General features: G+C 41.8%; 1 protein-coding gene across 2 annotated transcripts; it reads left to right on the top strand.

Annotated features, from left to right (window-relative positions):
* Window positions 1-2,797: 2,797 nt before the first annotated feature.
* On the top strand, window positions 2,798-21,421 carry LOC310745970 (meiosis-specific coiled-coil domain-containing protein MEIOC-like). 2 transcript variants are annotated; one of them, XM_083579375.1, is made up of 8 exons: window positions 2,798-2,946; window positions 8,748-8,879; window positions 10,777-10,943; window positions 12,904-13,005; window positions 15,013-16,777; window positions 17,577-17,711; window positions 18,277-18,457; window positions 20,712-21,421. In XM_083579375.1, exons 1-8 carry the CDS (start codon window positions 2,884-2,886, stop codon window positions 20,978-20,980), a joined length of 2,814 nt encoding a protein of 937 aa, XP_083435501.1. In that variant the 5' UTR covers window positions 2,798-2,883; the 3' UTR covers window positions 20,981-21,421. The 2 variants fall into 2 exon arrangements, with proteins under 2 accessions (XP_083435501.1, XP_083435502.1); XM_083579376.1 differs by lacking the exon at window positions 2,798-2,946 and adding an exon at window positions 5,453-5,622.
* The last annotated feature ends 5,106 nt before the right edge of the window (window positions 21,422-26,527 follow it).

Below are 26,527 nucleotides of genomic sequence, written 5' to 3'. Positions count from 1 at the left end.
TTATGTTCCTGCTTTGAGCTGCATCTTTGTGATTCACATATTAGCTGTAAAGTGGTACCTCGGGTTACAAACTCCGCGGGTTACAGACACTTCAGGTTACAGACTCCCCTGTAACCTGACATGCGTGTGGTGGGTCCATGGAGCAAGCCTTTCTATTTGTCTGGGGTGGAGAGCAGAATGACAGATGGTCCTCTCCACCTTGGCCGAAGAGAATTAATGCAACTGGGGAAAGAGCTTCTGGAACGGCAGCTGCAATTCAACACTCTGCAGGAGATTTCCACTCACTCGCTGGTCAAATCAGGCGGAGGAGATTATGTTGAAGCTCACGAGAAGGTCCACGTTATTGGGAAGAAACTGAAGCAGCTTCTGGAAAGAGTTTCAAGTGATTTAAAGGTCTCACATGGAATAATAATAATAATAATAATAATAATAATAATAATAATTTATTTATTTATACCCCGCCCATCTGGCTGAGTTTCCCCAGCCACTCTGGGCGGCTCCCAATCGAGTGTTAAAAACAATACAGCATTAAATATTAAAAACTTCCCTAAACATGGCTGCCTTCAGATGTCTTTTAAAGACAAGATAGCTACTTATTTCCTTCCCATCTGATGGGAGGGCGTTCCACAGGGCAGGCGCCACTACCGAGAAGGCCCTCTGTCTGGTTCCCTGTAACCTCACTTCTCGCAACGAGGGAACCGCCAGAAGGCCCTTGGCGCTGGATCTCCGTGTCTGGAAAGCCAGACACAAGTGCATTTCTGCAGGATGTGGACAAACTGGACGCGGGAGGCTGTCCTCAGCGACCGGAGAAAACTTGCACATCTAAAAACAAGGCTGGTGGAAGGAACACCTTGGAGACAGAGTGGCTTTGATATTAGAGGAGAAGACGGGTGGTGCAAGCCCAGCTGCTCCCAAGACCTGTGGCTTCCTGTCCCATGTACTGCGAATGGCGTTCCCTCTTCAGTTGCTCTTCCTTCTCTTCCTGCTTTTGGCCACTCTGCCTCCTTTTTTTGGAGGAAGATTACAGCTGTGCACACCGCAACAACTTTGCCCGGTTTTTCCACCCGGTGCTGCGATTTGTCAATGGGCCTCCTCTATACAAGAATATTTTTAGCAGGTTCTGAAAAAAGCAGTGAAGGCAACCTGCTTGATCTCAATAGGCAGGGAGTTCCAAAGTGTCGGCGCTGCCACACTAAACAACTTGAGTTATTACAAATGCTAGAAAGTTTAACTTTTTTTAAAAAAAGAAAAGGAATCTGGGGATTATGGTTCGTGAGGGAGTCTGCAAGCTCTGTGAACACCAATGATTATATAATTGATATATTTATATGTGTACAAATGTCTTACAAGTTGATTTCTTTAATTTTTCATTAATATCTCTGCTCTGCCCCAGTGTTTTGACTTAAAAGTATCGCATGCAAACAAGCCTCGTGATACTTCAGTTTCCACCCAATTGCTACTTTTGGAAGTTTTCTTCCTCGCCATCCCTTTCTCCATCTTAACATCCCACAAAATAACAACAACCTTGGTTGTTTCTCTATTTCTTCTATTTATTTGTTTTTCATTTTGTTATGTACTGAGTTGAATAGGATCCAAAATGCAGCAGTCTGATTGGCCCTAGAACAATAGGATCCAGAATGCAGCAGTCTGGTTGGCCCTAGAACAATAGGATTCAGAATGCAGCAGTCTGATTGGCCCTAGAACAATAGGATTCAGAATGCAGCAGTCTGATTGATCCTAGAACAATAGGATCCAGAATGCAGCAGTCTGATTGGCCCTAGAACAATAGGATCCAGAATGCAGCAGTCTGGTTGGCCCTAGAACAATAGGATTCAGAATGCAGCAGTCAGATTGGCCCTAGAACAATAGGATCCAGAATGCAGCAGTCTGATTGGCCCTAGAACAATAGGATTCAGAATGCAGCAGTCTGATTGATCCTAGAACAATAGGATCCAGGAGCCACCCAATCCAGCTCCAGGTGGAAGTGAATCCGCAACCTGATTGGCCTACAGGTGAATCCCGGAATTAGCCAATCACGTGGGGCCCATTGTGTAAATAATGTATATAAAGCAGACATTCTGGGGGAACTTCCATTCCTCCTCACTACTATGAGCTGAATAAAGAGCATGAAATCCACTCTGGACTCTATTTCACATTTTGATTTGGTTTCAATTTGAAATAGAAAGAGCAGGTGGAATAAGATAAGAGAATTATTATTATTATTTATTTCTACCTCGCTCCCTCCTCCCCGGACAGGACTCAAGAGGGCATACATATAAAAATAAGAACCGCTAAAACTTTTTCTTTTTAAATTAAAAAACCCATCATTCAAAACACTTGAACATTGATAGAAATAAGACTATATAAATGTATAAAATCAATTAAAACCATTTGAATAGCTGCAATAAAAAAACAGTAGGGCAGCAGCCCCCCTCATTAAAAGCATTTCCCAAAAAGCTTGTGGGAACCAAAAAAGCGGAAAGGAAGGACTGTTACTGAGGCGTATAAACTTATAAAATGATCTCTCTTCCCCCTCTACATTCCCGTTTCCCTTCTCCCCCCCCCCCGCGAACAAAATGGTTTCTCCCAACCCTATCAGCTTTAGCCTAACGGCCGTTAACGACTTCGAACGTTCGCATTTCGCGGGGCGGAGCGCGCGCGCGCGCGCAGCAGCAGCCGCCTGGGCTGTTCCCGGCTGGGTGTCGAGGTGGGCGGAGTTGCTAGAGACGCACGCACGCGGCCCCGCCCCCTCGCCATCTATTTGCGGGGAGCCGGCGGCGGCGAAAGAGAAGAATTTGGCGGCAGGCCCCGCCTACTTCCCCCGTCCAACCAACCAGCGCCCGCCCCTGTTGCTGAGGCGGGAAGGAAAAGGAGGAGGAGGAGATGGTGGCGGACGGCGCCCGTGCTCTGGCTGTTCCCCTCTCAGGAGGGCTCCGGCGGCCAGAGGTGAGGCCCTGCGGGAGGCGCGGCGGGGAAGGGAAAGAGGGGCGACCCTATTTGCGCCCGTGGCAGGGTCTAGGGGGGACGTGGGGCGGGGAAGTCAGGGCCGGCCCACCCGTGAGGCGAGCGCCTCAGGCGGCAGAATCCACAGGGGCAGCGGCGGGTCCTGGTGTCGCTCTTCACTCCCTCCGCCTTCCCTGGCGGGTGGGTGGGGGTGTCGTTTTGGTGCAGGCATAGGAAACCTTCAGCCCTCCAGACAGTGTTTCTCAGCCTGTGGGTCCCCAGATGTTGTTGGACTACAACTCCCATCATCCCTAGCCAGCGTGACCAGTGGTCAGGGATGATGGGAGTTGTAGTCCAACAACATCTGGGGACCCACAGGTTGAGAACTGCGGCCTCCAGCTCACATGATCCCTAACTAACAGGACCAGCGGTCAGGGATGATGGGAGTTGTAGTCCAACAACATCTGGGGACCCACAGGTTGAGAACTGCGGCCTCCAGCTCACATGATCCCTAACTAACAGGACCAGCGGTCAGGGATGATGGGAGTTGTAGTCCAACAACATCTGGGGACCCACAGGTTGAGAACTGCGGCCTCCAGCTCACATGATCCCTAACTAACAGGACCAGTGGTCAGGGATGATGGGAGCTGTAGTCCAACAACATCTGGGGACCCACAGGTTGAGAACTGCGGCCTCCAGCTCACATGATCCCTAACTAACAGGACCAGCGGTCAGGGATGATGGGAATTGTAGTCCAGAACATCTGGAGGGCCGAAGGTTGCCTATGCCTGTTTTAGTGGTTCGACTCAGGGGCTGTCTTGGGCCAGCCCTGGTAATCACATCTTTTGCTACTCCCCTCATATATCTATTTATTTACTCATTGATTCATTTGCTTCTTACATTTTTATACCACCTCTCCAAGGAGCTCTGTTGTGGTGTATGTGGCCCACCCCAATCTCATTTAACGTCTACTAGCGATGCATGGGACGCGGGTGGCGCTGTGGGTTAAACCACAGAGCCTAGGACTTGCTGATCAAAAGGTCGGCGGTTTGAATCCCCGTGCCCAGGTGAGCTCCCGTTGCTCGGTCCCAGCTCCTGCCAAGCTAGCAATTCAAAAGCACGTCAAAGTGCAAGTAGATAAATAGGTACCGCTCTGGTGGGAAGGTAAACGGCGTTTCCGTGCGCTGCTCTGGTTCGCCAGAAGCGGCTTAGTCATGCTGGCCACATGATCTGGAAGCTGTACGCTGGCTCCCTTGGCCAGTAAAGCGAGATGAGCGCCGCAACCCCAGAGTCAGCCACGACTGGACCTAATGGTCAGGGGTCCCTTTACCTTTACCTTTACCTTACTAGCGATGCACAGCAAAGCATCTTGCCGCCAGGCTGATAAAAATATAAATCTGGCACAGTGAATAAATTGGCCTGTATTTAAAACTGCAGTCCTTGAGCAGGTGGATTTGCGTTTAAATGAGGCATGGCCTTCCAGTGACTTGTGGATTGCTAACCTCTCACATGGCGTACCTGTCATTCCAAAGGGTGGCTTTGTATTATTGCCTTCTCTCATCCAAGAAAAGAAAGAAAAAGTAGGGGAGTGCGTTCATTGGGGCTGTATGAAGAAAGCAAAAGTAAGCAAGCTTTGGGTTCGTTAAAACTTCATTTGGGTTATGAATGAGACGTTAAAAAGGAATAAAAGCTGTTGTCTGCTAGATGGGAAAAAAAAAATCCCAGAATGTAGTTTAATAATAAGATGGAATGAGGGAACTGTTAATGCAGATTTAGCTGGGCTGGAGAATGCTTGGTGTATAAGGTTATAGGACAGAAGCATAGCTGCTCTCCCTTTGAAAATGTAACAGTCAACAGTTAACTGGATTGTGTCTCTAGTTCTAGCTGGGACACACATTTAACACATGAGGCAGAAAACACAAAGTGAAATAAAGAACTGGTTTAGTACCCTCTAGCCACTAGATGACACTACCCAAATTCAGCTTCTGTTGATTTTATATCTAATTCTACCACCTAAAATTAATCTCCTTCGGTAATACAGTGCATCAGCAACCACATTTGTTGTTCACTTTCACCTCTGCATTACATGGGACCTTTGGGCTAGAGAGAAATATAAAAACCTACTTGTTTTATTATCTCAGGAAAGGTATTATGCAACTGTTACTTTTGATTTTTTTTTATGGGACTAGCATGGGTACAGCAATTTGAGTCTACTTCTAATAGGACAGACATGGTACTTCAGTTCCAAAGTAATTTTGACTTTTGTGCCAGCTACAACAGTCACTTTCCAGTCTTTCAGTTTCCTAAGAATGTAGGAAACTGCCTTACACCATCATACCATTGGTTCATCTAGGTATTAGCTCAGTACTGTACTGTATTGTTTCTTATGAATGTTAAAAGGATAGAAAGCAGAAGAGAGCTCTTTTCACATAGAAACTGCATTCTAGCCAGACATAGAGAACAGAATAGTTAATTTATGCCCCTTCCCAGTTCATTCTGTACGTACAATAGGACAGCTCTTGCAGGTTTTTGGGGAGTTACTGCAGTAATAGAGCTTTGTACTTTATAGCTATTTCACAATAGTCTGAAAACTACAATTCCCATAATACTTTCACATACTGGTATTCCGGTGACATCAGGCACAGCTGAGGCTGGCTGTAAAGGAAGAAGGCCAAAAACGTAAGCTTGGTGTTTCTCTTGTTTTTGCAAAGGCAGACAGAGCCTTTGGCATTCTGAAATCTTTGTGGGGAGGCATATCACTTCAGATCTGTCCAAATAGGCATTTATGTTTGGAAAATGCATTGTGGCTTTATAGTACCATCAGGCTTCCCGTGGGTTGGTTGTGTGCAGATTAAATGTGGTTCTTAGAGCATATGAGTACAGTACTTGATAATGCTGTTAGTTTTTCTTCCGAATCTGTGTCAGTGTTAAGACCCAACCCTGCATTCTCCTTGCTTTGTTTATCCTGCTTCTCCAGTGGGTGAAGAAACACAATAGCCTGGCAACAGTTTCTGTATCTGAGTAGTAACGGAGTTGTCATGTGTAAGCGTCACATAGCAGCACTGAGGGCAGTTGAACAAGGTGCAATGTAACAGAGTATAGCTGTTAGATTGAATTTTGCACCAGAGCTGAATGTATGTAAAGCCTGTGCCTGACTTTCTGTCTCGGGTTTGTGTTCATGATAAGGTGTATATGCAAGAAGCAACTACTGTAATATAAACCCTGTGCAGGTTTGTTTGGACATTTAAGTGGGGTGGGGAATTTAATTTCTACCCCTTCCTACACTTTGAATTTGGGGAGGGAAGGTGTAAAATGTAAAAAGTAACTTCTGCAAAGTTGCATTTAAATAAGCTGAATTTGCTGTACGGTTAGAAAGGTGGTGGTGTTGTCATGTCTCTAAACAGGGAGTTTTTGAGTTTCTTTACTCAAAATGCTGAAGACATGAGAGATTAAATGTCAAGGGGTATGTTAACCAGATACTTGAAACCACTTTTGAGTGGGGAAGTGATGTGGATTTTCTGGAAAACTTTTAATGCAATGCCCTAGATAGATTTGGCTCTAATTTAGCATGTTTGACTATTTTTTATAAAACTAAAAATATACACTTTGTCAGTTTTATATGCCTTATAATTTCTACTTTTTTCCCAAGTAGCTGCAAGTATTTGAACTGAAATTTTGATTTTGCTCCCTGCTCAAATAAACTGCACTTATGGCACAATCCTAGACATGTCTACTCAGAAGTAAGAACTGTTGAGTTCAATGGACCTTACTCTCAGGTATGTGTGTATAGGATTGCAGCATGAATGTTGCTTCATCTTCCCAAAATACTCAAATGAATTCAAAGCTTTATTTGAAATTATTTTTAAAGGAATGCTTGTAGATATTTTAAGGCCATGATAACTTAACAACATACGTTCTAAGAAATTCCAAGAGAGAAAATTAAAACTGAAAACTGTTAAGATACTAATTTTAACATACCCAAATAATTTTGCATTTATATTTATTATATAGGCACCCATGATTCCTGTATGATTTCAAAACTGCCCAATTTGACTACCATTATATCCATCCATAAAACTCGTCTTTGGAAGCAGAAAATTTTCTGTCTGCCTTAGTGGGGTGTGGAGAGAAAGGTTACAGTTTGCTAATACAGGAAAGTAATATAAGTTTTAAAACCTGGCCTGTGCATCCCCAATCTGTCTCTCTCACTTAGCAGCAGATACAGGCCCTTTTAGGCCATGTCAAGAGGCTTCCTGGTCAAAGAGATGGTGTTCCTATATAGATAATAGATAATAGCAACATCTAGTTACCAGCTAAGTATGGTCCTTAGAATAACAAAGAAATAATAATAATAATTTATCATTTCTACCCTGCCCATCTGTCTGGGTTTCCCCAGCCACTCTGGGCGGCTTCCAACAAAAGATTAAAAATACATTAACAAAGGATGTAGTTTCGTGTCAGAGGGTCCCCTTCGCTCACCTGGAGAGTAGAAGGACAAGAGCCAGAGTTGAGTGTGTGAGAGCTGGGCTAGAAGCAGGCTACTGGCAGAAGCCAGAGAATGAGAGCCATGTTTGATGTCTGCATGATTCCAAGACTGCGACTATGGGAGAAGCAAGGTCTTCTGGGATGTTAAAGCCCCTGCATCGTAGACTCAGGTTGTAAGCCATACAGCCTAAAGACACCACAGTCTGCTGTTCCTCATTCCAAGTAAACCAAACCTTGGGTAGGAGCCTGGAACCCCTGGAATCGCTTGGAGATTGGGATGGTGCGGAACAATATATTCTGAGATTTGCATAAGGATATTGTCACACTGTAGTTCGCTTAGCCATAGACATCTGACATTGCGAACTGCAGCTCAATGATAGCTCCCTCCCTCAAAAAAAGAAAGAATAAAAGAAACCTTCAGCAGTAGAGGGTGAAGAGGAAAGAAGTGGCAAATCAGGCAAGCTACTTCAGTGTAAATAGAGGGAGTGGGGGTTTGGTGAGCTGTGATAGGAGGGGGCAGGGGGTGAGCTGTAAGGGGAACAGGGCTTGGTGAAGTTTAAGAGGTCGGTGGGTGGGTAGGTAGGTGTCAGTGAACAATGCAAGTAGAGGCATTGCCACTAGGAAAATATATAAATACGAAGCTGACAATATAATAAAAGAAGAGAGTTTAATTGAAGTAGGTAAGTGATATAAATTTGAAGAAAGGAAGAAGAAATAGATGGCTTACCATTGGCAAGGTACAAAGTTATGATGCAGAACTTTTCAGCACCACTTCAGCTGCTTTGTGTTGCTGTATTGGGAAAATGAAGGTAGCCATATTGTTTCTCTTTCAAGGAAAAGGGAAATGGAGGGATTTGGTTTTAGTCCCCAAAAGACCACAAAGGGAAGGGGTATAAGACATGTTGGCTCTGCACTTTGATTTGTAGCCTATGCAACCACATTGTGTGTGTGTAAAAAGTACAAAGGCTGGGACAAGCTCCACACAGCCAGGCATCACACATAATTTAGTTTTTAATCTGCTAGTCTGCAGACTTTAGTACAGCATTTCACAGATTGTTTTGGAATTCAAGGTGCACATTTAGCAGCAAGTATTTGTACCTGTCAAGGAATGTTTCTTACTGGGTTGGAAAGCAACTGAGCCTTAGAAAAGAGGACAATAGTACCGGTATATTGAATGTTTTCTCATTTTTTTGTTCAACTTTTGCAGATTTTTTCATCAAAATATTGGGGAGAATGCCACTTCACTTTTAATAATGTTTAGCTTTATTAAATGTTTTGCAAGCTACTATTAACTGTAATGCTGGATTATTTTTGAACAGGTGAGACCTGAGGTTAAGACTTCAAGCCTCTGTCTGTTTGGAAATGCTACTCATTTCAGAAACAAGAATCTGCACACTGAAAATGAGGATATGGTTAAGCAAAGCACCACATTCAGTCATTATGAGCCACAGGTGAGTCCACAGCAAATAGAATTTTATTAGGAATCATTCGCCCTCCTGGCAAATGCAGGGTGTGTTGTGTGTATGTGTGTAGCAGTTCGGAAATGAAACGGGACTATCCCGGAAGAGTGTGGTAGTATAGACATGCTCTGATGACTTGCTAGGTATAGACGTATATAGGTTTGCAAATCAGCCTTGTGCTTAATTAGTTGCCTGGTCATTGTCAGCTACAAGGATTTCATGCAGGCAAGAAAACAGGTTGGTGGAAGAGGCACAGGCCATTATGTCCCTCTTCCTCCACCAGTCTGCTTTGTTTCCATGTCGGATCCCGAAGGAGCCAGCAGTGAAATGCAGTAGGCTGACTAAAGAGGAACTGATAATTCTCTCTGTCCTATGCCACCCACTGGGTGTGCTGGCCACTGAGGAAGTCAAATCATTCATGCCTAACATGGAAGCCAAGCAAGGAAACTCCTCAAGTATAGTGCTGGCCTGAATATCTAAACCTGAGCCCCATAAAGTATCTAAACCTGAGCCCCCTAAAATTATGTAGTGTAGCAGAGGGAATCCCTTGCCCCTCCAGCACCCTCAGACCTAACTACAAGGCTACTGTTCTTGAACATCTGGAATTCTGAAGAGGAACATACTTCTTTAGGAAAATGGGGTAGGCTGCAACCTTTAGTTGCAGGCCCTATTTGTTAATTCTTAGGGTATATTTTTATTTTCACTCTAATTCAGAGGTGTGGGATTGGATCCAGCTGGTGGGCCAGGTCTGGAACTGGCTCACTCTGCATTCCATCTTGACAAGTGAGCAGGACCACTCACCTGTTGTTCACTTGGTGTCATAGGATGGGTGTCTGATGACTCGGCTTCACTCGCGGCAACTGAAAATGACGAATTGGGAATGCACCAAGTGCTTTCCTGATTATTTCTTTCAGCTTGAATCCATTTTTTTTTTGAGTTTGCCACCTTTTTCTGTCTTGGAGGCGGGGGCAGCAGAAAAAGGAAGACTTGGGAGTGAACTTAAAGTGTGCTCCTAATTCTATTGTAGTTTAGTGCCACAGATTCACCAGTCTAGTGCCTGATGTCAGGTAATCAACAGGTGAGAGTGTTTTTTTAAAAAACCACATTGGGAAAGCCTAATTAGGCCTGCAGCCTGGAGGTTCCCTTCTGGTGCCCAAATGCATTTTGCAGGCTCTCCCTGAACAGTAAGAAGTCCTTCTAGGCAAAAATCAAATAAATGTTAGTTTGCTTCATTCCATGCAATTCAACATCTTAACTCTGCTGAACGTTTTACATGAAGCATAAATGCAGTCCTGTTTACCAACTGGTTATTTATTGTAGTTTGCACAGAGTACTCTGTATTCTCTGACAATAGGGTAAGGCAGGGGACAGCATTACATGTTCCCCCTTTTAAGCATGTATGAATACTACCAAAGTAAGTCACACTCTCTTGAACAACGGTAGCTGTGTAGAGAATGCAGTACTAATCTTAAATTTTGTCTTGGGAGGGAGGGCTGTGTTGACCTGACACTCTCCCAGTGCCCACTGGTGAATATAGTATTCCTCTAGGTCTCATTTGTGCTCTATTACTTTCTTTCTGCTGTTGCTCAGAAGACTGCCATATGTGCAGTTAATAGTTCTGTAGGAACATACAAGCTTTACCAAAATCTGGTGTGAGTATGTTGATCTGTGAGTACACTTCTAAAGCAAGGCATTGCATGTCATAACTGCCAGTACTTGTACCTTTCCCCCATGCTTCATTATTGTAAAACAGTAATGACAAGAATAATTTTCTTTTGTTTCATTTTCTAATATCAAAAGGGAATGCAACAAAGTGAGCTTGTCTGGTCATTTGGTCTGTAAAAAGCTCTTTCCCCTTAAAATGTCTCCCTCTTGAATTTCAACTCAGGTAAACCGCACTAAGCAAGAAATGGACACACAGCTCTTCTCTCCTTTGTTTGGAGGAATAACTAACACACCGTCCACTGTGGAGTCTCCCCAGTTTTACAGTAGCTGGTCAACATGTGGAGATGATGCCAATGCTATTGCCCCATTACATGGCTGCACCAAAAAAAGGTATGAAGTGATTGCCACCTTGTGGTTCTTTCTAGAAATCTGCAAATGAATTGATAGAGGGCTGGTCCACACTTGTGCTTGTCCTGTGCCTAGAAAGCACTGATCTGAGCAGTTTCCCCCTTGCCCTGCTCCTTTCCCAGGCAGGAAAATCTCAAATTGCTGTTTGCTCCAATTGAGCTTCTAAAGAGTGGTTTTCCCTGAGGGAAAGGAGTGGGACAAGAAGTATGGATGAGCCCTGGGTACACCCCCACACTTCCCCTGCCTTTTTACACTACTGGGTACACCTTTCAGCAAAGTTTTATATAGTACTCTTCCTTAACATTACTTAATTGTTTTCGGTGAAGATATTGTTACAGAATAAAACTCCTGTAATGTATGTCCAACTTAGTTGCAGTTGTAATTCAGACAGTGCATGACGATACAGCTTAATGCAGTAAGTAGAGTGACTTAGGAAACATATCCTCTCAATTTTCAGAACTAATCCCTTATATTTAGATTTCTCCCCCTTTTGCAGTAGTTGCATATCTCATAAGTTTGCTGTGAGCAATATTTTGATATAAGTGATACAGTGAAGTTACCTATTTCCATGTGCTGTTCTGATGAATCAAGTCTCCTTGCTTGATGTTTGTATCCCAGTTTTAATATTGCTTGGTGACATTGTTAAAATGCCATATTAAAGCAATTAGCAGGAGCTATATTGGCTTTTGTGACGTGGGTGGCGCTGTGGGTTAAACCACAGAGCCTAGGACTTGCCGATCAGAAGGTCAGCGGTTCGAATCCTCGCGATGGGGTGAGCTCCCGTTGCTCGGTCCCTGCTCCTGCCCACCTAGCAGTTTGAAAGCACGTCAAAGTGCAAGTAGATAAATAGGTACCGCTCTGGCGGGAAGGTAAACGGCGTTTCCATGCGCTGCTCTGGTTCGCCAGAAGCAGCTTAGTCATGCTGGCCACATGACCAGCTCCCTGTACGCCGGCTCCCTCGGCCAATTAAGCGAGATGAGCGCCGCAACCCCAGAGTCAGTCACAACTGGACCTAATGGTCAGGGGTCCCTTTACCTTTATATTGGCTTTTTGCCTAATGAAGTAATAAGTTGGAGAGAAGCCAGGTTAAGAAGAGAGTTCATTTTAATTTTACCACATTGTGAGTCTTCATAGTACACTATGCACAATGCTCACTGTTGCTTCCTTTTCTCTCTTTTTTCATTTACTGATATTTTCTGTAATATCTGCATTTTGTCTCTTGCTCCAAAGCTCTGCTGTCAAACTGGTGCTGAATTTACTTCACCATGTCTGACTTCAGCTTGTTTGCTTATGAAATGATTGCAAGCTCTAATTTGCTGATTTTGGTCTGGTTTTCTTTCGCTTCTTTCCATTTCTATGCATTTTCTAAAATCAAGATTACTCTATGGCTTGTTTGGCTTAGAATTTCTGCACATACCCTTTCTTCGTTCATGTCATTTGGGAGTGTGATTATGCTGGGATTAGTATGTATAAGACTAAAAACAGAACAAGATTCTTTATTTGGTCATGTTGTTCTCTTCTGCTTTAAAAGTGGTGGGAAGATACAATGGAAGACAGTTAACTTGTCCTGTTTTAGTTACATTCTTACATCTCATCCTATTACCTCACTGCTACACACAGTGTTTCTTATTTCCCATGCATTACTGGCTCTCTGATCTTCTTGATAAGGCCAAGCAGGGTAATACTTGAGCTTTTTCATATCTGAGGTGCTTATTAATTTCAGTAAATATTTCTTCTCAGTTTCCCAAATGCTTTTATTAATTACGGTATTTATTCTGCTTACCTTATTTATTTTATGTTGCCTCCACCAAGGTTGAGGTGGCATACGGTAACATGAAAAATATTGCTCTGGAAAAAACTCTAAACTAAAGGTACTTCATTTAGAAGGCTCATTCTTCTGAGATTCTTGGTACAGGTGATACTCAAATATCTCTCTTTTCAGAACACAGGTAAATTTATCTTATTCTGGCAATGGCCCTGATATGTTTGGCTTAGTGACAAGCATCTTAGAGGAGCCAAACAAGCAAGAACCTGTTACAGGCTGGTAAGCTGATGACTATTTATATAAATATCTATTTTAAGGTCGCCTATAAGCTTCATGAAAACTGTTCTCTCCTTACCTTTGCTAACTCTTGATCCTAAGCACATTTAAGTCTTTAGCGGAAGGAATTCAAGGACATATCAAAACTTTAAGGGCTTGTCCCCTCTTCTTGTTCCATGGATCCAAGAGGTTTTTCATTTGTCCCGTGCTTTCAGAGCATTTTTTCATTTGCCCTGACACTTCCCCTGGGAAAACCTGCAGTTTACCACTGAATCAGCACAAACATCAAGCCAAAGGAAAAACGACTGATGTACGTTCTGATTCAACAATAAGCAGCAGGTTTTCTTAGGGGAAAGTGGCTGGACAAGCAGAAGTGTGAACAAGCCTTAAGTTTGCACAATCAAAATGAATTAAAGGCTCTGTTGACGTAGCACAACCAATCCACTTTGAAAAGGTCAGACTTTTGTTGTTTATAAGGTGATGGGAAACTGGTTTGAAAAGTAGATTAATAGATGGTTAATGGGAAGACATGTAAACACCTTGCAAGCAAATCTGGATGAATGCTCTTTGTCATATAGTGTCACAGACAAATCAGAACAAATGCTCAATGAAGCCCAGATGTAGTCTAAATTCTCTGTAAGTTGGGTGTGAGCAGACCAGGAGGTTGGCATCCATCTGTCTGAAGAGACCTCCCCTGGACACAAGCCTGGGCAGTGTGTATGGAGGTCCTGGGCTGCCCATCTGATAAGACCCCCCTCTTGGCCTTGCTAAACAGGTTGCCTAGAGGAGTCCTTCAGAATATCAGATTGAATTCAATAGCATTCAAGGATGGCAGCGAGAGCCTTATTTGGTCTAGACAATTGTAGGAAAAGAAGCAGGTTGGACTTGTTTAAATGGTTCTTTCTTTTGCTGTAGCAGTCTAAACTGGTAAACAAATACCTATCTCTACCAGCAGATGGCACTTAAAATGCTAACTAGTTCAGAACTAGGAGTGAGATTCCTTCAGAGCTCAAAAAAGAAAGAAAGAAAAATCTTTCACTGATCACATAGGGCAGCCCTCTATGGCCTGCTATTCCTAATAAAACAATTAATACCCTGTAGAATAACTAATAACATTCCTCTAAAATCAGCCTATTTGGTCTGCTTCTAAGGGTCGGAGTTAGTTGTTAGCAACTACACACAACAGGGTTTAAAAAATGTAATATAAGGCACAGAGGGTAATTTTAATCAAACTAGCTTTTGGGGAGTGGAGATTTAACCCTTCCTTGTTCAGCCATGATTACAAAAATAATAATAATCTTCCCCTGGTTCTGCAGTTAGCCTTAGCTGACAGGAAAGGTCTCCTAGGTAATCTAAGCATATATACCCTGGAGGGTAGGACTCAAACCAAAGGCTTCAAGTTACAAGACAGCAGATTCCGACTAAACATCAGCAAGAACTTTCTGACAGTAAGAGCTGTTTGACAGTGGAATGGTCTCCCTATGGAGGTTGTGGACTCTGCTTCTTGGAGGTTTTAAGCAGAGGTTGGGTGGCTATCTGTCATGGATGCTTTAGCTGAGATTCCTGCATTGCAGGGGGTTGGACTAGATGACCCTTTGGGTCTCTTCCAACTCTACAATTCTATATTAGGCTAAGACTGCTTCACCTCATCCCCCAGATCTTCTATATAGGTCAAGCTGTTCTGCTCTTTCACCATAATAAAACTCATAAGATGACATTCAGCTCAGCAAAAGAGTACATTAATCCTCACATTTTAATATTTTTAGCATAAATGGCATGTTTTTCGGAATTTATGAAAATAAAGATTGTTAAAGGAGGCAAATGGGGTTCAGTCTCTGACATTTCCAGTTGAAAAGGGATCTCAACCAGTGGGCTGGAAAATACCTCTTGCCTGTTAAATGTAGATAATACAGTGGCAGGTGGTTCATTAATCTGAATGTATAAAGCAGCTTCATCTGTTATGTTGTAGAAACAAAATGTCTTTAGCACTAAATTGTTGGTTTGTTACAGGAATTCTCTATCAAGATTATTTCCACCTGTGTGGTCATCAGACTTTGAAAAAACTGAAAACTTCTCAGGGCTTTTTCCTACAAAATGCTTGGAAAATGAAGATCCTACAAACTTTGTTGGTACTCAAAATATTTATGAAGAAAACTTGCAAAAGACATCATCTGTAGAATTACTAAAGAAAGAACTTGAAGATCTCCATGTTATAGGATCCTGGCTTGTGACTTCTGATCCTTGCAGTCGGTCACCTGATGAGATTTTGAAGAATGCTGATTCAGAAAACAAGGCTTTTAAGAGTAATAGAATCAATCACCAAGGTGGACTTGCATATCAGAATGTACCCAATTATAACAAAAATCAGTTAAACAGTGGAAATGGGAAGAGCCATACTGATTTTAGCACTTTCTCATCTCATACTAGAATAAAAGATAGTACGAATACTCCTAAAGAACTCCAGAAAGCTGACCATGCAAGAGGCATGCTTGGGAAAAATGACACAGAAGGATCAAGCAAATATTTCACTCAATTGTCTAATTCTCCCGCTGATGGAATATGGGATCCAGTGATCCAGCAGAATATAAGATATACAGGTTTTCCAGGTGCTTATGACTCTCAACAGTTTAGTTGCTCATCTCCATACCTTCTCAGTCCACTTAATAAAGAGAATAGCTTTCCAGAAGGAAGGAATGCAAAACTGCAGGAAAACCACCCACAAAATAACCACAGTTGCATCACTACAGAGGGGAACTTTGGCAATACTGAATGTAAGATGTCCTTACATCATCAGAAAGCATCCTGTAATCACTTGCCTCTTAAGCCAGCACTACAGAATATGAATTCATCTTACAATGGATATACATGGCTGGATAGTAAGATACTAAATCCAGTGGCTACATCGTTTGCAACTTATGGGAAGCAAAAGCAAATGAGTTCTCAGTTGTCTTCAAGGTGTTCAACTCAGTCTGGTGGATCTTCCACCAGTCAATCTATAGCCCAGCCTTCTTATTCACAGGTGGCGCCAATGTTGAACTCAAGAAAAGATGGGAAACACATCTCTGCTAACATTCCTAACAGCTCAGGGTTTTCAAACTGCAATGAAAATAGGAAGCAACCTAACCCTATTGGACACACCCAGAAGGATTCCTTAGCTGTTAGAGAGGGATACTGTGGTGAAGTATCCACAAATGCTTCCTCCAGGTGGCTGTCACAAAAGCATTCCATAAATGAGTCTGCGAAACACTATAGTTTTCATGAAAAACAAAGCCAGTTCAGTACTGATGAGAGAACTAGGCAGAATGAGAGAAGACATAAAAATAATTGGATTCCACACCCAGGCTATGCAAGCCCAAATCAAACGCAGCCTGATATATTGAGAAGAACAGAAGAACAGAACAGCAGCAATTTGTCTGATTTCATCAATCCTTCATTCCTACCTCTCTTCCCATTAATGCCTGGTTATAAACGTATGCCTAATTTTCCTCCATTTAATCCTCCCACATTTTCATCACCAGCTAATGTTGCATTTTCTCCATTGCCATTTCCATTGTCTGAACTTGCTGACCTCCTTCACTATGAGGACCTACCCTATTTGAGTCCTTTCTTTAACGAACTCTTCTGTGGAGATTTGCCTGCACAATACTTTGCCTTTCCACCACCTCTTAACCACTATAGACCTCCAAAGCATCGCAGTGGAGCTGCAAATGAGCTTCATAGTCATCTAGAAGATTGTTATGAACAGTGGAGAGCACTAGAGAGGGAACGAAAAAAGGTAATGTAGTTTCTAGTAAGGTGAAACCTAGGGGAAGTTAATAGTGACATTAGCTTTTATGTTAATAGCATTGTTGTTGTTTAGTCATTTAGTTGTGTCCGACTCTTCGTGACCCCATGGACCAGAGCACGCCAGGCACTCCTGTCTTCCACTGCCTCCCGCAGTTTGGTGAAACTCATGCTGGTAGCTTCGAGAACCCTGACTACCATCTCGTCCTCTGTCGTCCCTTTCTCCTTGTGCCCTCCATCTTTCCCAACATCAGGGTCTTTTCCAGGGAGTCTTCTCTTCTCCTGAGGTGGCCAAAGTATTGGAGCCTCAGCTTCAGGATCTGTCCTTCCAGGGAGCACTCAGGGCTGATTTCCTTAAGAATGGATAGGTTTGATCTTCTTGCAGTCCATGGGACTCTCAAGAGTCTCCTCCAGCACCATAATTCATAATAGCGTTACTGGTAACATTGTGGAGAGGTAGGAAAACTTGAGACTGGGGACTATATCTAGCCTGGCAAATCTTTTTCCAAGTTTGGAGAACATAATCTGCGTGGCTTCTTCATTGTCCCCAGCTTCCAGGAGGACTGGGGCAAGACTGAAATTGCCTTCTTATATGATCAAGAATGATTAAACTGCATAGTGCCTGTTGTTCACTGCCTGAGTGTTTTTTTGTCTGTAGGCTTTTTTGGGTTGATGGTTGGAAACTGGGAAGCATTTTTACTTTTTTTCTCGCCAGCTACAAATGGGTGGAGAGGATGAGAAAGAGCAATAGAGAGGAACATATTCCATTAATTCTCTGGCTTTCTCTTCAGGCAGAGGCAGATCTGGCCAGAAACTTCCCAGGGAAGCGGGTACCCAGCTCAAATAACGCTCCCTTCTCCCAGCTTCCTGACAAGCCTTCCCGAGTGGATCGTCTGATTGTGGACCAATTCCGAGAGCAGGCGAGAGTAAGCACATTCACCCAAGATCTGGTTGATGCTTTGCTTTGTCACGTTTTTGAGAAATTATGTTAGCCCAGTCTGAGGTGGGCAGCAGCCTTCCAGAGGAAGAAAAACTGATGGCCTTTAGAAGGGGTTGGAAGACTCATCTTAAAAAGGAGTTTGGGAACTGTTGGGGTTCTGGTTTAAAGTGGCTGTTTTGTGTCTTGTGTTCCTTCAAGCTTAGGCAAGGTGGGATAGAAATATAAATGAATGTACAATACAAATGAGGATGGCTGGATGCTTGAACCCTGAAGGGCCGCTTCACTGTTTTCCTTGCTTCCTCTGCTTTCCCTGCCTGCCTGTCAGTAATTTCATAGCATAGTTTTTTGTTTCTCATGCTGCAATGAGGAGTGTCGCTTCTATTCATGGCTGAATTGCTTTTAACTGCTTCTCCTCCAAACTATTTCCTACTAAATTTAGATTAGCTGTGTTCTCACATTCAGCGTGAAGTGCCTAGCTGCTGTCACGTGATTTTGGCTATCTGATTGTTTTTAAGTTTTAAAAACCCTAATGAAGTATTTTTCTTTTTTAGGTACACACTTTAGTTGGGAAAATGGAACGGCTTTGTGGGAATCCTGTCCATGGTAACATATCTGCCACTTTGAGATGTCATTTGGAAGCCATCTGTGCTACCCGAGCGAGACGCAAGGATGAGATTGTTAACGCTGCTAATCATCAGAGGCAAGGAATATCTCGTTACAACAATGAAAAAGGCAAGTAATTTCTTTGTGGCACCTGCAAAACGGACTTTTGTATTCATGTTACCATTCAGAGAGCAAAATCTTCATATGGGTTTTGGTTAAATCTGCATTCTGAAGTGAAAAGCCTACTCTGTTTTATGTAATGATCACATTGTTCCAGCAGGCATTAGGGGGCAGAGTCATAGTTCACGGGTGGAGCAGCTGTTTTGCATGCGGAAGATCCCAAAATCAGTCCTCAGCATCTCCAGGTATGACTGGAAATGTCATCTGTCTGAAACCCTTGAGAGCTGCTGCCCGTCAGAGTAGACAGTACTAAGCTGCAACAGTGGCCTGGCTCTGTATAAGACTTTCTATGTTCCTGTTATGTTAGAGTAGACATTTCCCCACCCATCCCACTGCCTCCTACAAGAGGCCTCACAGCCCTGCGCCAGGTGGCTAGATCTAGGACAGGGGTCAGCAAACTTTTTCAGCAGGGGGCCAGTCCACTGTCCCTCAGACCTTGTGGGGGGCCAGGCTATATTTTGAAGAGAAAAAAAACACAAACGAATTCCTATGCCCCACAAATAACCCAGAGATGCATTTTAAATAAAAGCACACATTCTACTCATGTAAAAACACGCTGATTCCCGGACAGTCTACGGGCCAGATTTAGAAGGCAATTGGGCTGGATCCGGCCCCCGGGCCTTAGGTTGCCTACCCATGATCTAGGATAATTCCTTTTTAGAGTTAGTGGTAGGATCATAGAATTGTAGAGTTGGAAGGGACCCCAAGGGTCATCTAAGTCCAACTCCCTGCAAGCAGGAATACATTTTGTTGCAGTTCCTTCTTTTCTAATATAACTTGTTTCATCTCATAATGTTGCAACATTATGCATCTTCTTGCTTGTGGTGGTTGGCCAAAGAGAAAACATGTAACATCATGATAGAGTACAAGGAAAGTTGCTGAAGTGGCAACTTTCCGCTTTGAGAGGCTGCTGGATTTATGTTTTGTATTTGTAATATATTTTAGTACAGCACTCATATCTGGAGTTTCATCAGAGTCTTCTTCTCAGTCAACAAAAATCCTGAAGAAGGTCCTTCTAGAACTGAGACACAGATTACTGCATAGCTCTTTGCTTTATGACATGTAAATGCCAATTTTGTGATTAGACATGACATATTTATTATCCCATAGTTCTTTGCTCTTCTTAAAATTATCAGGATGCATGAGAAAAGTAGGTTGCTCCAGAGAGGCATTTTGTTTTTGTTTACAAGAGATCCTGAGTCAAAACTTGTGACAGGTGTGTTCAAATAGCAAGTAGAAAACGGGTGGTTCATTCTGTTATAGAATTGTAAAACTTCAGTGTTATTTTATGTCCAAGCATTAAATATTCAAGGAAGACTCAGTAACTGAGGTCTCAATCCTGCTGATGTAAGTGTTGATGCTGAATGCAAAAGTAAAGCAGAGGGGAACTTCCAGCCCAAAGGCCTAATTAAACCTGAAGGGGGGTCTAATTTGGCCTGCAACTGTTTTTCCCAAAGCCCCGCTCAGGTATGAGGCAGCTAAAGGCAAGGCTGTAACCCCTGATTGTTCATTGGCAAGTGGGGCTTGTAATTCACTGCTTTTTAAATTTGATGCCAAATTCAAACCTCACTGAGGTTGGTTCCACTCTGGAGCTTCCCATTGAACCCAATCCCTGCTTGGATTGGCCAGGATCATTTTTTTGCAGCATAGTATGGATTCAGCTGCCAGGATGAAAAGTTTCCTCAGCCCTGCAGTAGAATCTTGAAATGTTCATTTGTAGTGTTGCTTACAACACAGTGTCCTGCAGAAACCTGCGCCTTAAGTCTTATGCCTAAATGCATGAAAATATCACTAACGGACTGTTTGTGCATCTATTTAATGATGTGATATGGATTTGGAAAGTCCTTAATGCATACTTTTGGCAGTGAAATACTTCACTGCACTCTTGTCAGCTAAAAACATTCGTATTTAGACAAGCCTACCCAGATGCTTAGGAAATTGAAGTAATTTTAATCTGTTTTAGCAGTACTGTTGCAATTCTTTCTTGATTTTCTTGTTTTATCTTTTTGTAAACCACTTTGAGGTTTGTTTGTTTGTTTGTTTGTTTACCATCAAGCAATATAAATTTTATGAAATCAAAATAAATTAAATATTCACATCCGAAGGCTGGTTCTTTGAAAATGTTAGCAGACTCTATATTACAGTATTGGGGAGAAAAATCCCTCTTGAAATTGTAAATGATGCTATGCTGGTTTTGTTACAGATGTCCTTGCTCTGGCGGTTGCCATTAAAGATTTGGCTTTCTTCACACGGAAAACGCGTACAGCTTTATGGTGTGCTCTTCAGATGACCCTGTCGAAAACTTCAATGAACACGCCAGCAAAAAAAGAAGAAGTGGAAAGGGCCTTGCAAGAGCTTTGTCCTGTCATTGGCAGCTTGCAAGTGAAGGACATCGTGGAGCATGAAGACAAAGAAAAGGAGAGAAAACCACGAACTGCCTCCACAGGTCATACAGTGAATGCATCCAAGTGATTGCAGCAGTGTAGAAAATACGCCTGGCTGCCAGCAATTCTAGTGGATCTGTGCTGTGTTTCCACTGCTGAGATTCAAGCCTAGACAACATGCATTTCTGTAGTAGTATTGCAGCAGTCTTAATATTGGTGGTATATGTCTAGGGTGTAAAATAGAAAGGGTCAACTTAAGTGGAGACAAGCAATAGTAGTTCATATTCTTGGCCACCAATCCAAAGCTGTAACTCAAGCCATTGACTAGGAAACTAGCAAGTGGCAAAGCTAATTGTGATACCAATCAAACACATAGTGCCACTTCATTCCTCGGTTTTGTAGTGCTAATATTTTAAGTGCCAAAGTCATCACTGAATACTGTTTGTTTCACACTGATAATTAATAATGCACATTTATTGTGGTATTGTCAGGAACTGAGGAAGAAATTGCCAATGGTCTGGCTCACAGTAGTTACCGTATTTTTTGCACCATAACACTCACTTTTTTCCTCCTAGAAAGTAAGGGGAAATGTCTGTGCGTGTTATGGAGCGAATGCCTGCGGGTGGCGGGGGGGATCTGCTGCAGTCGTGAGCAGAGGATCCATGGCTCCCCTTCCTTCCCTCCTCTGTGGTTACAAAGCATGGATCCACATGGATCCTCAGGATTTTTGCATTGGGCTACTCCAAACTCACTGTCAGATCACATGTCTGTGGCCACAGCATGAACCACAAAAATCATATATCCACTATTTCGTTTAGAATATTTTTTTTTCTTCGTTTTCCTCCTCTAAAAACTATGTGCGTGTTATGGTCTGGTGCGTGTTATAGAGCGAAAAATACGGTACATTAAATCAGCAGCTCATGTTAGTTGCATTAAATCTGGAAGGAGTGTTGGAAGTTGTATTAGCAACAAAGGTGTCAAGCTGCGCTAATCGAAACTTCAGCTTCCATAAGTGTGGTAGAACAACAGAACCTGTTGATTCTGAAAGAAAATCAAAAGGAGTTATAAATGTGTAGCATTAAGTATTGCATTATAGTGAACATTAGCCAGTGAGATTAAATTGTTTAGATTTAGAAATGGAATATATCGATGCCTTAGTGGCTTAAAACTACTATTTAACTTGTTATGCACTTAATGAACATGTGGCTATTAATGATTTGAGTATTTATTTTAATGGTTAATATATTATTTTTATTTTATTTTAATATATGTTTTGATCTATTGCAAGACCTAATAATCAGGCTTATGTTTGCTCAGGGTCTGTATGTGTGTGTGTGTATATATAACCTATAAATATACACATTATATAATGTTTGTAGAGATGGGATGTTTGTAGGAATAGCTATATAAAACTAATCTGTACTAGGTTACCAAAGCTGGCTGGTTTATTTTTAGCATGAGGAAATTTTGTATGTTTAATCACCATCATTATTAGGCTTCATACTGTGTCTTGGACAATCAAATATATTATATGGCCATTGTGAATGTATAAGGCAAGAACTGGAACAGATGAGGCACCAGTCCAAAAGTTTCACTGTAATGTTGGGGACAGCTTCATACAAATAATGGGGTAAGGGGTGCACACACATAAATTGGTCCCTGACAAATTGGGCGAGAGGAGACCCTAGTCCATATAGGAAGTGGTGTGTATGTTCCTGAGCTTCAGTGTGTGACAGGAATCTCTGGATTGGGGTGTTAATGTTTGGGTTCTTATCACTTAGGAGTATTAATGTTTTAACAATCTTGTAAAACGTGAGAATACCTCTGTGTACTGATAAACAAGTAATGTGTGTGTGTGTTTTATACGTCCGTGGCAAATTCTGGAGAACAGTTGTCTCAGTTCAAAGAATCATTTTGGAAACGTGAGGGATCCTGGTAGAAGAAACCTAGTTTGAATGCTTGGAACGGATTTTACTTGCTTACTAAGTTGTTAAATTGGATACTGCTCCCGGAAGCATAATTAATGGCTTCGTCATAAATGTACTTAATCTCTCTCCCCACACTCCAGGCCCAGCTTTGAGCCCTATTGTGTACAGGTAATGAAGAAGTTCTACCTCTGGCCCGTCTAGGTCAAACTCTGCCCCCTCCCAGCCACTTCCTGATTAGCTGAGAAGCGAGCAGAGACAGGCAGCACTAGGCAGCCACCTATAGCTGTGGTGACAATGCGTAGCGCAACCTTCACCCAGTCTCCCACCCACCAAATGCTGGCACAAAAGGAGCAGTAAAGCAAATAGGAGCCTTGCTTTGTGAATGTTTAGAGTAAATGTAATAATGAGTAAAAGGACTGTAAGGTGTGTGTAGCAGGAACTTGCAGATACCTCATGCTCTCCCTCTTCATTTTAAAAAACAAAGGAATCATTGAAAGGCATAATAATCCAAGTGCCATTTTCTTCGTTTGGTATTTTCAGCCTTTGTATTGGTTAATGCAGAGAAATTATGCTTTGTGCATTTTGCACTAAATGTCATGAGTTCATATATGCTTTGTGGAATAGAATTAGTTTACAGTGTGAGGAGTTGATCATATTTAACTCTTACCAATCTTACTGTGTTTAGAAACAGTGGTTTGGTAGTCTTTTTTTCTGTTGACAAAATCATGGTACTTCTCCAGGACTGCTTTGTAGTAATGGGTGTATTAGACATTCCGAGTTATTAATTTGTGAAAACTGTTTAAAACTGTGGTTATAATTGGTGGTTATAAGTAATGTGCCTTTCAAAGTCTTAAAAGATAAAATATAACTGTGTACTCACTTTTTGTTGCAACCAAGCAATATATTTAAAGGGATTATAATAAGCTGCATTTGATAGCTGTAGTTTACAGTATGAATGTTTCATAATCAGTTCCCAGCATTGGTTTCCCTAGCTTTAGAATATATAAAACGTGCCTGTTTTAGTTATATTGCCTATGAAGGCATCTGTTCTCATTTAATTTTCTTTTGTGCTGGCTTTTTTTTTTTTAGTAGAAAACGGCTATAACATATGCCCACCAAAATATAAAATTAAATTTAATGCATGTAAACTGAAATTCAGTTTTCTATTGCACTTGCATTGATTTGTGCAGGATGTTTTTCTAGCAGTATTAAGTTCAGCTGGCTAATGGTCACATGGTACTTATGCCACATAGGGCATGCACTTACATGTGTTGTAGAATCAATACATGCGCTCTTCACATGGAGATACAGAACTGTTGCATTGCTTTTAATCCTGAACTTCACCTATATACGTTAAGCAGGAAGATAAGGCATGCTCAGAACCAATGCAGTTCTTTCCCCCTCTGACTCATGTCAATATGTACCAATGCTCCAAATAAAGCACACTGTGATGTCCCAGCTAATAGCTCCTGCTGAACTTGCCCTGTGAGCACTCTGATATCAGGTGTGTTAAATTATTATGCAGCTTAGATATGCAAAATTTAGAGGTTCCTAATCTAAAATGCGTCTAAGAGATTTGTCTGAAAGTGTGTGCATGTTGTGTGTGTTGCAAACTTTTTGTGAAGATGAGTTCTGTTGTTTTCTTACAATGAGATGTTGGAAACTGAGAAGAGTAGCAAAGACTGGAGGAACCTTATAGTAACCAGATGACCATAAAGCTAAATGTGAGTCTAGTTTGGTTTATTATTTGGCATTTTGTTTATGTAGGGCTTGTTTCTTTGTAGACAAAATGCTACTAGAATGTTGCAGCATTTAGCCTTAGGATGATATACAAAGTGAGTAGTACATTAATGGCTTGGCTCCAGACTTCTGCAAATTGAAATTCGACAGCAGAAAGATGATTTCCTTCCATCCCCTCTGCTCCCACCCTAGCCTGCCCCAAAGGATCGCCCAACTCTGCAGATCCTTTATAGCAGGAAAGCGTTTAATTCCGTAAACAGAAGACCACCTACCAATATCTGGATCCATTTCCCCTTTTTTAAAAAAACACCCTGATCTTCTGTTACCTAAAGCTACAGAATTCACCAGGCAAAGGTTGCTTTGCATGTGCCCAGAGGCACTTGTGCTTTTTGTTCCTCCTCTTTGGAGCAACACTCTCAACGCCTTGTTGTGAACTAGTTTTAAAATTCACAGTCTCCCATGGGGCTGTCACGGGGCTGCTGCTTTGAGCAAAGTTCTACCGAGCATATGCAATACTTTGCATAGACAACATTATTTTGGTTTTAATGGTTCTTATTGTCCATTGTTTTAGTTACCTATTTTTATGTTTGATGGTGTTTGGTTTTCCTTCAATGTTTTGCACCAATAAATGCTAGAAACAGGATTATCTGTAAAAACAACAACAATGCACCTTTAGAATGAGGAAAACAGACTGCTTTCATTTAAGCCTAAATATTCTACTGTAGACACCTAGTCAGCCTGCAAATTTACAAGTTTTTGAGAAGTGTGTGTGTGTGTGTGTGTGTGTTTACTCGCCTGTCTGGAAACCCAGCTTGAAATTGTACCCTGCATGGTTTTATGGGTCTTAATCACCAGCACACTTAAACTTTTGGTAAACATTTATATAAAATTACGAAAATGAATAGTTGTACTTGTAAGTGCTTTTACAACAGAATTTCATAGCATCTTGTAAGTAATTTTAAAAGTCAATTTTCTTTGTTCTAGGTTTCATTTTTTAAAAGAAAAATGTGGGTGGGGTTTTTTTTTTTGTTAAACTTAATAGCAATACTACAGTTCTGAGTGGGAAAAAAGTGTTAAGTTACTTATTCAGGTTTAGCTGAATAGGACAGCTTTAGCTGGTTGGTGAGAAACGTTTAACAAAACTGCAACAATTAGTAATATATCTTGCCTGCTTTGCCAAATAAACTATAAATTATTGTACTTGTTGGCAAAATTGATAAGAAAAAGAGATGGCTGTATACTGGGCAGGAGGTCAGTTCAAAACAAGTGAGTACAGAATGTCTGTGGTGTGCAGAAACATGAGCCTTTTCTTTCAGATGAGACCATTTCCAGTGCATTTTGGAAGAGAAGTTTAAATTTGTTTTTATTATAATGTGAAGACATACTATTTTACTATGCTGTTTAATACCTTTGTGCATCTTCAGCCGATCTTGTTGAATGGTAAAAATGTGTACACATTGCTTACATAATTGGAAAAAACTATTGTGATTTGATCGATTGGCTAGTTTGAACTGAAACATGTTGACAGAGAGGTCAGTTGCTGTAAGATACTTTACCGCTGGTCAGTTCAGGTGCTGATTCGTTGTATCTGGAAACAATTGTGGGTCTGAAACCTGCAAAAATCTCACTTCTACCTCTCTTGTAACTTTCTGGATGATGATGACGATGGTGATGATGATGTTTGTTCTACACTGACCTGTGGTATTACTTTAAGTGAAATGGGATGCCATGTAGCTATGGCTAAATCATCACTTGTGTGAAGTCACTTAACATGTGTTCACTTGTCCATTATATTAAGAAAATGGTATGCTTGTAGAAAGGCACAAAAAGTTGTGATGTCTTGAAAAAGGTTTGTTAAGAGTTTTGGTGAATCCTATAAAAATCATGGTGAGTGATTTGTTCTAGCATTGTTTTTATATATAATGTTAACTTGGTATGAGCTTGATTGCTACAAGTATTCAGTTCTA

This window comes from Podarcis filfolensis (assembly GCF_964270895.1).
Source record: "Podarcis filfolensis genome assembly, chromosome: 12".
NCBI classification, from domain to species: Eukaryota; Metazoa; Chordata; class Lepidosauria; order Squamata; family Lacertidae; genus Podarcis; species Podarcis filfolensis.
Note: the sequence above shows the minus strand (reverse complement) of the source record. Positions and strands in the feature narration are given on the sequence as shown.

Bases quoted from the DNA above. Each gene is read 5' to 3' on its own strand.
- LOC310745970 (XM_083579375.1), top strand. From the start codon at position 2,884: ATGGTGGCGGACGGCGCCCGTGCTCTGGCTGTTCCCCTCTCAGGAGGG. The intron at 8,880-10,776 runs GTGAGTCCACAG...ATTTCAACTCAG, and splicing joins TCAGTCATTATGAGCCACAG to GTAAACCGCACTAAGCAAGA. The intron at 18,458-20,711 runs GCAAGTAATTTC...GTTTTGTTACAG, and splicing joins TCGTTACAACAATGAAAAAG to ATGTCCTTGCTCTGGCGGTT.